Below are 14925 nucleotides of genomic sequence, written 5' to 3' on the forward strand. Positions count from 1 at the left end.
CGCCGAACTCCTTTCTGACAGGAATTTGAAGCCCTTCTCCTGCCCGCGGGTAGGCGCGGCGCCTTTAACGCGGCCGCCATGTCGCGGGCGGCGGCCGCTGCGGGCCGCGTGTGGCGGCGGCGTGAGGCGGGCCGGGAGCCAGGCGGGGCCGCCGCCCGGTGTCACCCGGAGCCGCCTCCCAGCGCCCCGCTGCCGGCGGGGGGGCGGCCGGGGGCGGCGGGGTGGGGGGGGGGGATGCTCCGCCGGGCCGGAGCAGCGCGTAGCGATGCTTTGGTTTAGTGGCTCCTAGGTAGGTGTCTCCGTCTTCGCTTCCCCCGGCCGGGATCCCCGACGACGCCGGCGGGAGAGGGCTCGGAGATGCTCCCAAAATGGTGCGCGGAGCCCTCCCCGCCGGCAGCGGGGCAGCGCCGGGAGCCCCCCGCGGTCCGGGAGCGGGCGGGGAGCCCCGGCCGGGCGGGGGCAGCCGTGGGCGGTGGGGCCGCGGCTGTCAGCCCGCGGTCACCTCGGGTGAACCGGGCGAGCTCCTCGGGCAGCGGCACGGGAGAGCCCCCGCCATCAGTTCGTCGCTGCCTCCCTCCTCGGTGCTTTTTGCGCCGGTGCCTGTGTAATAAAGGGTCCTTTATTTTCTTTTTTTTTTTTTTCTTTTCTTTTCTTTTCTTTTCTTTTTTTTTTCTTTTTTTTTTTGTCGAGCGGTGTTAATTACTATCGGCTGTGTTTGTAAAGTTGTGGCTGAAGAGCATGGTTTCCCTGTTGGGTACTTCCCCGAGCGCTGTGACATTTCGCCGGCGTCCATTAGCGCGACAGCAGGAGCGTCCTGAGCCCTTGGTTAGTTCGTGGTGCTCTCAGCAATAGGAATGTCTTCCCTGAGAGCAGAAAGGAAGGGCTGGGGTCGTTTCTGCCTGTTCCTTGGAGCGGTGGAAAACGCTGTGCAGTGAAAGCGCTCTGGCACGACACGAGGAGGGAAACCAGGTTGTCTCCTGTGTCCTTTGTACGGTCCTTTCCTTTTCAGAGTTCAGCGTACCCACAGAAGAGGCTGTGCTAGTGCAGGAAGGATGGTCTTACGGATAAGGTATGGGATTAGGCCTCAGGAGTTTTGGGCTCGGTCAGTAACTTGGCTTTCCAGCGTTATGTGTGACTTGGGTAGAAATCACGACGCTCATCTGTGCCTCAGGTTGCCCGTTTGTAAAACAAAGACATGGACTTAAACCTCACTAGGGATAGGACTGCACACCAATTCGGGATGCTCAGCATAGCAGGGTGACCAAAGGCATTGTAAGCACATACGGGCTCTAGCTATGTACGTATCGCAGGTCAATCTCTCTAGATATAGTGTACCTCAAAATTTTATTAGCTTAAAAAAAATCAAATGTGGTATTACCTTCCTTGATTTTCAGGCAGGAAACATTTGTGTTAAAAGCACGGGTAAACTTTTCCTAGTTCATTAGCTATTACTGGCTTTGCCAGGCTTCTGACGAAAGCAGTCTTTGACAGTGCTTTTGCTCTCAGGTGGAAATGGTTGTGTCTGTATACTGCTTGTTTCTGTTAGCGTTATGTTGCGCTGTTCATACCACCAATAATTGAATGTAGCTTTTTCCCCTCCTGTTGATAGTTGCTGAAGAAATCTCCTCCCCATGCTAACCGTTGACATGGAAAACAAGGAAAATGGCTCTCTGGATGTCAAAAAGTAAGTGATTCCGTAGTGTTCAGTTTATGTAAACAGCACATCAGTTTTCATTGTAGTTTTTCATTGACTTAATGTGGTTGGCAAGGGTGGGGAATCTCCATCTTTGTTTGTTTCAAACCTTCTGTATTCTCCATTACTTTTATTTCTGCTTTGAAATTGAAGAGTCTCAGGCATTGATGTAATTAAAAGTGGTATGTGGGAGGACATACCACAATGGAGAGATGCAGAAACTAGTAAGTTGGGAGTGTCCCTTTTTCCATTGATTTCTCATTTCAACCAGAGATCAGAGCAAGTAGTAGCCCTGTAACCAATACTCTACCTTTGCTCATCTGTCAGTTTTTACTTTTTTCACCACCCATTGTGACTGAAACAGTGAAACTCCTGAGGAAGGACTTGCAAAAGTCAAAGCAGGAAACGATGCCCACGGGAGTCTTTGTACTTTCAGCTAGTGGCTTTTTCAGAACCAATGCCTGATGGGGAAAAGTGTCCCATGTGGAATATGTCTCCTCTCTTTGAAAGAGGCATGCATATTACTCTGCTGACTACCCAGCCACCCTGAGCTGAGAAGTAGTAGCAACAGCACGTGTCTTTGGTTTCGGTTCTGAAAATAGATATTTTGAACTGTTTGCCGAAGAAGCCCTAAACTGCTATGTTACTACTACAGACCTAGGGTGCAAATAAGACAGAGACATGGTGGGCACAGCTCTACAATTTTATTCAGTGTGGTGGACTGCAAACTAAGGGATAGGATCTGTTCTAGAGGCATTTCCATATTCCTAAAGGTCAGCAGTTTTTCAGTTAGAATTATTAGTCCTAATTTAAGTTATGACCTGAAAAGTGCATTTCTGTGCGGAAAAATTGGCTGGGCTGTGTTAGGCTTACAGATGCTGTGGTGATATATAACACAAAGAAAGGAACTGGATAGAGTTCATCATCTGTCCTTTCAGATTGCAACACTTTACAAAGCTGCACCTTGTTCTTTTCCTTCGTATCTCTTTGCTACAAGCCTTCAACAAAAACATGCCAATGCTTACGTTCCCTGGCACTAAATAATATAAGCAATAGCAATAATAATGGTCACTTAAGAATGCTGTTGAAACACGTCATTATGACACAGCATCAAAAGATCTGTTGGTGGCCATTAATATGGGTATCCTTCCTCTTCATTTGAGACATTGGCTACACCACACCAATACAAAATGCACTTCCCTACTTAGTGACTATGTGTAGGTTATACTGTGTGTGTCCCTCAGAAGCCACCTCCAGTTACCTGTTTTTCTTCTACAACCAGGACTCCGTGGCAGGCAGGAGAAGGGCAGCAAAGCAAAGACCGTTTACATTTAATCGTTTTCCCCCAAGGCTTGCGTGATAAATGTTCAACCACTAATTGCAGTAGTGTTTTTGTTGTTGTTGTTGTTGTTTTGTTTTGTTTTGTTTTGTTTTTTTAAACTGATGGTGATTGTAATTAAACTGATCAGAAGCTGTGGCTTCTAAATGAAAGCATATAGTAGCATGTGCATATCTACAAAGGAGGTATTTGGCACTTTCCTGAAGTCGTTATAAATAGATTGGATAAAATCTGTTCACAGCTATGTCCTTTCAGGCCTTGCTGCTTCTGCCACATGATGGCAATAAAGCCACAGGGACAGTGGTGAAAAGCAGACAAGCTAAATCTTTATTCATTGTTCATACAATTGGTATCTGGTTATGAAGCCTAAAATGCAAGCCCTCTTAAGGTTTTACAGCATCCAGGATGCCTGGCATAAGCTGGTGTATGGCTGAGCCATGGCTGTTATATATTCCCCTTTCTTATCTAAAGAATCCAGCCATGCACAACGGCAGGCCGAGGAGGAGGCTGTCTAGAAGGCAAATGAGCATCTGTGCGGGTAGATGGGCTAAAATCCAGCCAGTCTCCAACAGTCTGCCACATGCCATGCTACTCCTTGAGGGAGGAACTTGCAATTATTTCCTGAGATTAGTTAACGATGAACGTGGTGCCCTTGAAGCCATTGCAGTTGGGCCTGGGATGGGGCTGGACCAAGCTGTATGTTCCCTAGCAGTAAAAGAAGAGCTTTATGAAAACCAGTACATTTGGGCTGGAAAAAAAAAAAAGGAAAAAAAAAAGTGTTGTTTTGATAAGCTGGCCAGATAGTCTCATTTTAAATTTTGCTGAGGGTTGCTTTTCTCTATTCCCAATCAGCAGAGCAATTCATGAAGTAAGTCATTATGTGATGAGCAAGAGTAAGAAACTCTGGCCTTCTGCTCCTTGCTCTGAAATATGTGTATATTCTATGTGATAAGTGAAATAAACTGCTTTTAAAAGGCCAACTGCAGCATACAGTGTGATTCATAGTTATTTAGAATGTCCCTAGATTTGTCCAAAGTTGAATCAAAACCAAACTTTAGAGGATATTCTATATTGAGCAATTGCTGGTACCTCTCATTCTTGTTTTACAAGGTAAAGATGGTTTCCAGTAGTTTTTATCTATGTTACAAGAAAGCATAATCTCATCTTGGAAAAGAGTAATCTGCAAACTGCAATTCTTTATAAATATTTGGTAGTTGAGAACAGCCTGCAGTCTTGAAAGACTATGTAGTTCGGACATGGTAGTCTTTGTTCTCCAGCTGCAAAGGCGGCACACTCAACAGGAAAAGATCCTGGCTGACTACCTTTGGCGGATGTGAATGTTCATGTACTTTCTTCTTTTCTGAAGCGAGAGAGGTACAGAACAGGTACAGAGGAACAGAACAGGAGTGCCTGTTCTGTATCGGAGTGGTGGGAGGTGTGTTGAAAGGTACTTTTCCTGGAGTTACAGAGAAGAAGGGAATGTACATGGGTTGTCTGTAAAGAAGCAGCAGATACTATAGATATTTAGTGATTACTTGTCTGGATTTGTGCTTTGCAGTTCAGTAGAAAATGGAAGACCTCTGGATCCTGCTGACTGGGCTGTTATTGATGTTGTGAATTATTTTAGAACAGCTGGATTTGAAGAACAAGCCAGTGCTTTCCAAGAACAGGTAAATCTGCTAGGAAACACCCTGCCACAGTGGAGATTTGCTGTTAGCTCTTGACATGCAGAGAGATGCCTCTCTAGACAGCACTAGAAAGGCATACCGAAAGCTGGCATTGACGTTGCATCACAAAAAAAATGCAGAATATAGAGGAGTAGCAGAGAAGAAATTTATACAGTTCTCCAAAGCATACAAAGTCTTACCTGATGCCAAAAAAAAAAAACAGAATGGTGACGACAAATCTATGGAAGCAGTTTTAATGGGAAAACCAAAAAGAGGTGGAAGAAGTAAAGCTTGCAATAAACACAGAGATGTAATATACTTGAATATATATTCACACATACCCAGGTAAGCATAGAGAATCAGTTTTCTATTCAGTGAAAGCCTTAGATTATCTAGATCTAGCGTTTATTGAATCCACAGGGAACCTTGTGGAAGAAGAAGGGAAGGGAAGTAAATGCTGTCTGTTCCTGGAGTTTGTCCTACTCCGGGTGCTGGATTTACTTCATTTGCATCCCTCCAAGACTGTTCTTACGAAGTAGCGCCATTGACCAGCAGTCGAAAAGGCAACTTACACTCAGTGGTGTCAGAATTCCCACAAAAAAAGAATTGTGACAAATGGAAATGAGAAAATAGAAACTGTTTTTAACCATTAACATTTTCAGCAGTAATTGGAAGGAGGCACCTGCTATAATTTGGTAAAAAGTTACTGTAATCCTTATTTTCTAGAAATGCTGTCACACTGTGCGCCTTGGGAGGGATTAGCAGTTGATATCTCTCAGTGAGATTTCACTTTCAGCTGACGTTTGACTATGTTGTGCTTTTTTCTTGTATTTAGTATTTTTAAAATCTGTCAAATCATGAGAGAGATCAATGGACAAATTGCTGTTGAACTCTAATATATCTTCCCTTTTTTTCATGTTCAGTTGTAACCAAGGCTGTGATTTGTGGCATTCTGAATACAACATTTAATATTTGTAAGGAAGATACTGCAGTGGGATAAATTAATGTATAGTATATATTACTTACAAAAATGCACAATTTTGGCAATATATAATCATGGACAACAGTGTATGCAGGCATCTGAACTTGTTGTTGGCTGTTGATACCAAACTTAAAATCTATTATTATTTTTAATTGACAGTAGAAAAGACAGCAACGAAGTGAATTCCAGTGCAGGTATACGCCATAAGGTTGAAGATTTCTTTGGGCTATGAAGACCCTGCAAGGTCTGGCAGTGCTGTGAGACACCAGTCACAGCTCTGTAGGTGTAGGTCATGTCTCCTGGGTAGTGCACTGTGGTTGAGCTGTAGGACTGTGCAAGTAAAAGGATGGTCCTTTGTCTGAAATGAAGATGGGAGTTGTGATGTGTGAATTCTTTCTTTTGCTTTTTGACTCATGAAAAAATGTTTTACAGTTAACTTGCAAACATAAGACAAGGTTTTGAGGTGGAAGAAAAAATCCACAAAAGTTCGCTCAGAGTGTTGATCTCTGCAGTTAGACCCTTTTCAAATTTTTGTTTGCAGGAATCCTTTTCCCCCACATGAGAAGTTGGCCCTTTAAAGCTGGCACCTGAAGTTATTAGCAGATACTGACTAGTCCAAACTTGCACGTTGCTGTCAGTGATAATTCTGAAATGCGTTTCACTGCCTTCTCCATAAGTGTACCCTTCCCTTAATGGCTGTTAATTAGGCAAGCTGTACATGTACCTATTAATTTTAAACAGATGTACAAGGAGGGAATTTTGAAATGAGGTTGATTTGGATGTTGTGCTTAACTAACTAGCATTTATGCTTCAGTCAGCACAGGTGAGCACTTGAAAAACCAGACAGCAGAATTTAGCAGCTATAAACGTTGTTTCGGGAAATTAAAGGCTATTATTTGTTTTGTCATTGATTCTCTGTAATAGTCTTCCATTTGTTACATGATTGTTCTCAACTGTTTGATTTGTATATCATCTTTATCAATTCTTTAATTCTTCTTTCAGGAAATTGATGGCAAATCATTACTGTTGATGACAAGAAATGATGTACTGACTGGACTTTCATTAAAACTGGGGCCTGCGCTGAAAATCTATGAATATCACGTAAAACCTCTACAGACACAACATCTAAAGAACAACTCTTTATAGCAAATTGTCTAATTGGGGTCATGTTGTGCCTCAAGCAGTATATAAGCAATTTGGTTTCATGTGATGGAACTTTGTAAAGAGAGAATATATAAAGAATTTAAACCAAATTAAGATATATATCCTATTGGATAGAGTTGGCAATATACTATATACTGAGTCTGAACTGAGAGAGGTGGTGTGTATTTTTTACATAGTACATGATTTTGACTTTTAGGATTTGTCAGTGAGCATGTTGAGATAGCTATATCGCTATATCCAGAACAAAAGGGAGGCATGTCATTCTCGTTTTTGAGCCAGACGTGTACTTGATTTCATGAATTAAAATACCAAAAAAAAAAAAAAAGATATATATATATATATATAAATAAAGTTTACATGCATCTTTGGGAGAGATAAACCAATAGAAGTAGGTTTTGATTTACATTAAAGACCTACTAAAATTATTGCTACTTGTAATTCTGGGATGGGACTGACACTTGCCAACTCACCCTTTTTTGCAGAGGGTCCTATTTTGACCTTATTAAGGTTTATTTGTGGTATGCTGCAATGTTCAAAGCTGTACATAAAACTAACATAACCCCTTCGATAGCAGAAGGCGTTGCTGACAAGTGAAACTGGGTTGTGTATTTTTTTGCTCTCCTTTAAATTTTCAGCTTGTTTTCACTTGTTTTTAATAGTAGTTCTATGTAAAGTATAGTTGATTTTTAAAAGTTTGTGTTGCTTTGCAAACAAAAAAAAAATCTTTTTATTTTTTTTTAATTTATGATAATTTGTTTTCTAACATTATGCAGAAGTTTGTAAAAAAAAAAAAAAAAAAAGTGAAATTCTGCACATTTTTAATATTGTCTGTCATTGGTGTTGTAATGGTTGATGATTTTCTTTTAATGCTTTACTTAACGGTTTGAATACTTGTTTTAAAAACTGAAAGAAGCTGTCTTGTCACCATACATCTCTGTTAAAAGAGAATCTTGTTCAAACTGTTTGTACCAGTTCCCTATTTGATAGGTTGCTTGCTATATCCCAATAAAGCATTGCTTATGTTTGGATTCAGTTTACTTTACAGATTTTTTGTTTTACTTTCTTGTTTCTTTGTTGTGGTATACTGGAGTACTTGTCTTTTTCCATTCCCCCATTAAAACGATACAAAAAAACTACTTAATATTCAATGGTCTTCTGATTATTTTTAACACCACCTACTAAGATACTTAAAGATTTCATTATTTTTGCTTTTTTTTTGTCCCATGTTGCATACTGCTGAAGGAGAGAATTTGAAGCAGTGGTCATGTTCACCAGTAACATCTGAGCTTTTGTTCCCCTTGTTTAGAGCTGTCAGTGGTGCAGAGGTGCAACACTTGGCACTGGTATAGCAGGGTGAATCACCCTGCAGTGCCTGGAAGATAACCCACAGATGGTGCTAAGCACTGTCCAGGCTCCACATCTTCCCTGGCCCAGAGAGCTTTGTGTTGACCCCTAAAATGGGCCATGAGGTTACATCAGTATGGCTGAGCAAAAGAACTTGGGAAGGAGTAAATTACCAGGAGAGCGTGGTTTAAGTGGAAATGGTGTGGGAGGCAATGGTGAGCGGATGCAGCTCAGAAGGGAGAAAGTAGTAAGAGTGTGGTGATTTCAGCCCAGTGGGGACAGGAGAAGCTCCTGCCTAGTGGTGGACCTGCCTTCGCTTCTGATTTGGCCAAGTGCAAGGTGGCTGTGGATGCTGCAGTGGTAAGGGAGCTGCTTGTGATTTCTGGTATTGAGGTTTGAGAGGGGTTAACACCACATGTATATCTGCACTACAGGTAAAGCTCACGGTATGCGATGTGATACCTACACCATACAGCAGCATGCTTTCTTGTATAGTTTCTAACCTTTACACTGTACAAAATATGTATTTAGAATTTTAGATGCATGATAGGATATTGGGGTGCATTAACTGTTTCTCTTTGTTTCCCTTGTACTGTGCTGTGTACTGTAGGTATCGGTCTGTTTTAGCAATAGGTTTGTAAGTTGCAGCCTGAATTTTGCTTGCAACTTAATTGTTTATGATTTGGTAGCATCGAGGAATACCTACTGAGAGTAGGGATCTTTTTTCAAATAGAGAGAATCATCCCTGCCCTTGGGCGTTTTCAGGTACAGTCTGTATCAGGCTGGTTAGAGGCTGCAACTGAAAAATTATACGTGAAACTCCTCAATATTTTAATGAAGAATTAGATGAGTTTATGAAAAGGATTATGAGAAGCAGCTGCCTCTAGCAGTCTGAAGATCCCTACCAGCCCTTTATTTGTGGAATTATTGTTGGAGAAATACATAATGCTATGTTACTGAAAGATGAACTGAATATTCTCTTTTTCTACATTTGCATTTTTTTTGGGTGTGATTGACTCATTTTGGAGATCTGTGGATGATGTAGAATTGAAAGTAAAAGATGTTTATTCCATTAGGAAGTAAAAATCTTCACTGTACAGCTGGGAGGGCTCATTCAGTGATTACTGAGTACTCCGCTTTCCTTTTAATGCATTTTACTGTGCAAATGAATTAGATTCAAAAACATCCAGATTGTACTTCTCTTTTGATCAGCACTGCTAACTTGTTCATACAAGTAGAGGCATAACAGAAAGCTCACTTCAGGCATGAAAGGCAATTTGGAGGATGTTACTTGGAATTGTACTTTATTTATTTATTTATTTATTTATTTATTTATTTATTTATTTATTTATTACTGTCCCTGATCTTTATTATAGTTTCCTACTGTTCTCTGAGCTTTCCAATGCTGCCATTCCCTTTGTGCAGGTGACTGTCCTGTTTTTTTTTGTTACGTTCTCCTTGCTGTTTCTGGGAGAGAAAAAAGCTTTTAAAAAGAGAATGGAAGGTCTGAAAGAAGAAGTCAAAGCCAGATTATTTTTAGCTACCATTCCTCTTGCCGAAAACACAGCTGCTGTTGAAATGGGGAAGCAGCTGATGGGCATTGCTGGATACCCTGTCAATACTGCAGTTCTAATAGTGGCAGAGCTGTGCAGAAGTCCAGTTTAAAAGTCAATGCTGTGCTTTGGGTGGTGGTTAAGCTGCTAGGTGTCTGTCTGCTCAGCTGATACTGGATGTGAGAGTGATAGTGGTCTCAATGCTGCAGGTCTCCTTGCTTTCACACTGAGCAATTTAGAATATGTCCTCCCTCTGGTAGAGGCAGCTCAAAGGAGTAAAGCAGCAGTCAGCTCCCTTACCCTACTGCCAGCCAGCAGAGGAACAGAGACGTGCTGCAGCTGAGGTCCTCCTGTTTACTGTCCTGCCTCTTGACCATTTTCTTTTCTGAAGCTGTACGTGCACAGTGCATAGGTCGTTCTCTTTGCACCCAGGGACCGCACAAAGTACCACACACCGTGTGTAAGACAACTGCCAGCAAAGCATAAAGGCTGTGCATGGGCCCGTCCGCCCGGGTCACTTTCTCAGTCCAGAGAAAACAGTTCTGCCTGCTGATCTCTCCTATCTTTGTGTTCAATTGTTCCCTTTAAAACAGTTTGTTCTAATGTGTTCTGCTTTGTCTTTATCAGTTAGTACGAATTCTCTTTTCTTACAATTACAGGACAAGGCTCAGCAGCTGTAGCGAAGGGAGTAGCTACCCATGCGTCACTCCTGCTATGAATGGCCCAGGCAAAATGTCACCTTAGGCCCTTGCTGTCAGCAGTTACTTGCTGAATGACCTCTTCTCTCCCTTTCCTGCTTTTTCAGTGTATTCACTTTCTACCACGCCCCTTACCAGCTTCTCTTTTCAAAAATCAGCATTTAATTGGTCTGTTACCTGTAATGCTCTATCTCCATATACTGTGTTATTAAAGCAAACAATCACAGTTATTTGAAAAGCAGAGGGTCCTACTTTATGTGAATTAAGGGAAACTACAACCTTATTTCTCATTTTCTTATGCCAATATTTTATAATTATTGAAAATTTGAAGGTTGAGACTGAGCAGAAGCAGGAAAACATCTCCCTTTGACTCCTTTCCTGTTCTTTACTTCCAAGTCAAAACAGCAGTTCCTTCCCTTCCAGGAATGGATTTTGGCTCAAAAGTAATGTATGAAGTAAATTGGCTCTAAGTGTGCATGTGAAGAGTGTAACCGTACGTGGCTCAGCAGGAAGCAGGATGAACAGAGCAGTTATTGAGGAGGGTCTGCTCTACTCTCACCTCCACCTTGGGGACGATTGCAAAGGATTGTCTTTGTCCTTCTAGCAGAACAAGAGGACTTGGTGCTTGGGGACGTCAGCCTGGAGAGCCCATCCTTGTTGTACTCCATCTCGCTGGAGGCCTCCACTCACCTTCACATCTGCGTATACCCTGAAGTTGCTCAGTTGCAACAGCAGCTTCGCCTAGGGGCTTGCAGAGGGCAGTGGCTGTCATTAGCTCATGTGCAGTCTCCATGGGAATAATGGGCAGGCAGATTTAACAAGTAGCTTTAATTTGTGTTGAGAAATGCTGTGTTCTTTAAATATACTAATGCAACAATGTCATTAAGCCCATTTTTTGCTTAGCCCTTATAATTAGGGAATTGTTGGATTTAGTGATGTTTGGATCCCAGCTGTGTGTTCAGTTTCCTCCCAGAATAACATTAGCTAGTAGACACTGTAAAGTTGGAGAACATGACTAACATCAAGCACCTGGAGAGCCTGAGGGGGCCACCACGATGACTGTAAGCAGCCCTTAATCTCCATGTGAGAGTTTCATCACTATTGAAGGTTGCTGGTGAGTACTGGAGACCACTGTTGTGTTTATGTGCTGCACGCACGAGTTATCTTTAATAAAGAAACAATCAGTAGTTGTAGCTGCTGTATCAGCAGTTGATCTGCTGATAAGGCAGCAACAAATGCCTTGGATTTGGCAGGCTTGCACTCATCTCATGATGTTCTCTTCACCTTTTCAACTGATTGCTATAATCCAGCTGCCTCTCTATAAACACTCAGCAATACTCAATATGTTGAGGATGCCCCTGACTTTGCAACAGTTGAAATGTATGAAAAGTGGGGGGAAGGCTCTTCAATGGCACTGGTTTCTGATTAAAATGTAATGTTGCATTGTCTTATACTGATGGATTGCAGCAGGAGGGAGCAAAGATGAGGCATCATACAGCTGAGTTTGTGTTCCAGCAGGTGGACAAAGCACAGGGACAAGTGTGGAAGTGGGTTTGTGTCTGAACGTAACAACCCTCTTTCACAAGGATACTCGACTTCTACTCCCTACTCCCTTTTGTATAAACACTATGTGCCAGTTTGCCCAGGCCTCTGGAAATATGTGTAACCTAGAAAACTCAGAAATATTGGAGGAGATTTTTCGTTACTTAGATCAGCTCAGTTCAACTTAGAATCAGGGTTCTATACTCCTGGTAAAAAGCAAATTAAAAATAATAATAGTAATAATAATAATAATAAAATAAAGAATAAAAAATAGTAACTGCAATAGTTAATCAAGACCGTCAAGTTTAAATGTGTATTATAAAGCAGTTGGATTGAGTATATAGAGAGAATAAGACAGACAGTGAAAACAGCTAATTTGTACTACCCCTGTCAGTGACATTTCATCTCTGTTTTAGGTACTGGTTAGTAAGTTTTGTTACTGCATTTTATCTTCATGTGACACTGCTTAAGCATGGAACATGACCAGCAGCTGAGGATTATGGTTGGACTGTCTGGGCATCTGTGAGAATTGAACAGAAAGAGGATGTGAAAGGATCAGATGCTAAAACAATAGGAAGTTGTTTGTGTACTTGAAATGCCCTGTGTCTTGCTAGGAGGCTGAGGGCTGCTCATGGCAGGAACCACACACACAAAATTATCTCAATTAAAACTATGTAAAGTCCATCATGGAGACCAAATGTAAAGAAAATAAGAATTTGGCCAGGGTTCAGGCCCAAGTAGCATGGCTAAGTCCAATTTTCAGGAATGATTTATCCCATTGTGATCTGAATCTATTTGCCATGTGGAAGATTCAGACTCCTTCCGATTGCCCAAGTGCTGACGCTTGAAGGAAAATGCCCACATGCATGACTCAGGTTTGCAGTGCTGGATGAGGCTCTGCTCCTCCTGTCTGCGGAGGTCTATAGAAACCACATTGAAGGAGTGTACATTTGTGCTTGGAGCCACAGAAAAGTCTAAATCAACAACTGGTTGCTTCTTTGCGTCCTCACTCTGCTGTGAATAAAGTTACTACTTTATAAGCCTGCAGATGATACACAAATAGTAATGACAGGCAACCTTCCACCCAGTGCAATATGCTTCTCACCAGGTGGAAAGAAAATGGTTTGTGAACAGCAGAATAACTGGTCTGCTTTGCTTAGAAAGAGGTAAAGATTGAAATGTTCAGTAAGATCTTTTTTTCCTTATGTTTTTAACAATCGCTAGTGAGCAATTTGGAACAATACTGGTCACTTTTTGAGGCAAAATTGTCAGAACTAAAATGTTATTCTGTATGATGTTTGCCTGTATGTACAAGTAGGAAATGTTTTAATTTCTTATTTGGTAAAGAGTCAAATAGTTAAATACTAGTTTGGTTTTTGATATTGCTCTTTATTTGCCCTTGAAAGATACATTAATAAATTATAAGCACCTAAAAATAGCAGAAGTAGCAAGCCATAAGCCCAGAAAGACGATACAACACACGCTGAACAAGGTAAGAAAGAATATCCCCAGTAAAACTTAGTAGTGTCATAAATGAAACTTTGAGAATCAACTAGCGACCAGAGCCTAACAGATCACAGAATCATAGAATGGCTTGGGTTGGAGACGACCTTAAAGATCACCTAGCTCCAACCCCCCTGCCATGTGCAAGGACAGCTCCCACTAGATCAGGTTGGCCAAGGCCCCATCCAGCCTGGCCTTGAGGACTTCCAGGGACGGGGCATCCATGGCTTCTATGGGCAAATCTGGGACTGATTCACTCTGTGGTATCATTTTCCTGTTGTGTTTAAGAAGTTACAACAGGAACAGTGCCTTCCATTTGTCTGTTATGTCCTGCTCACCAAGGCAAGTTCCTCTCTTGGAACATGGTGCAGGACATGTTCTTCATTTTCAGTGACTGTGAGTTGTACCAGTTGTACCCAGAGGAATGCTGCAGGTCTAAACTGAGAAGGCACAAAGGCAACCAAATTGCAGTTTTTGGAAATAACTTTGGGCACTTCCCATTGGATTTACACTCTGTCACATGGAGTTCTGTCACAATGACACTCAGAGAAAATGAGGGCAGCAGTCAGAAGCTGTTAGAAGTTGAGCAGGATTCCTGTTGCAAGTGAGGCAGTTTGTGAGATGAAAACTGCTGGTCTTGTAGTTTTATCTTAATGTTCAAAGCTATGACTTGGGTAACTAAAGTAAGATATGCATTGTCTGTCTATCTCCCTGCCCCTCCCAGAAATAATACGGTTACTTAGGTTGATTTCTGCCTGCTCAAAAGTCATGGTGAGATTAATAAACCTAAGAAAACTATTTAATTAAAATTACAGAGATAGCCCAAAACCACAGACACCTCAGTGGTTAATATAAAATTAATTATAAAGTAACTGTATAGTCTGATGAATAGCAGCAGCAGCTATGCAGTCAGAACACATGCAGAGAAATTAGTAAACAGCTGTTAACTAGTCATACTGCAAAGAAGATATAATAGATTTTTTTTTTCACTTCCTTCACAAATCAATGTCTGACTGATTCCCCACTCAGTTATTGGGTCAGAACCTCAGCTCTGTAGCACAGTGCAGCATCAAGGGGTCAGGATAGCTTATGGCAATGAAATATCTGGTCTCACGCCTGTATATTCATTTTACTGAAGGAACATGAATAAATAGAATATACAGATTTGCTGATTTTGTGTGTCAAAAGCATGTTAAAGATTATCAAATTAATTGTTTCATTAAGAAGTCTGGAAATAGCTGGTTTAAAAATTGACTATAATGTTTCCAGCAGGGATTTTTAAAAGAATTTAGGGGGTTTCAATATGTAAATCACACTGAGATTCAGGGAGAGACTTTGATATCTGAATTTCTGAGGCTTCTTTAGAAATCCCAACATATGAGTTCATAAAGGGAAAAGTAGTCAGCAATGGGAGAGGCCGGTAATGAATACACGTGGATA

The 14925-nt window shown here is 41.5% G+C and overlaps 1 protein-coding gene across 1 annotated transcript; it reads left to right on the forward strand.

Moving 5' to 3' along the window:
* Positions 1-1631: 1631 nt before the first annotated feature.
* Positions 1632-6827, forward strand: SAMD13 (sterile alpha motif domain containing 13; the record flags this gene model as incomplete). Its single annotated transcript, XM_084290969.1, has 3 exons — positions 1632-1684; positions 4591-4702; positions 6684-6827. The coding sequence occupies 3 exons, from the start codon at positions 1632-1634 to the stop codon at positions 6825-6827; spliced, it is 309 nt and encodes a 102-aa protein (XP_084147095.1).
* Between the last annotated feature and the right edge of the window lie 8098 nt (positions 6828-14925).

This window comes from Netta rufina (genome assembly GCF_964035555.1).
Source record: "Netta rufina genome assembly, chromosome: 8".
NCBI lineage: Eukaryota > Metazoa > Chordata > Aves > Anseriformes > Anatidae > Netta > Netta rufina.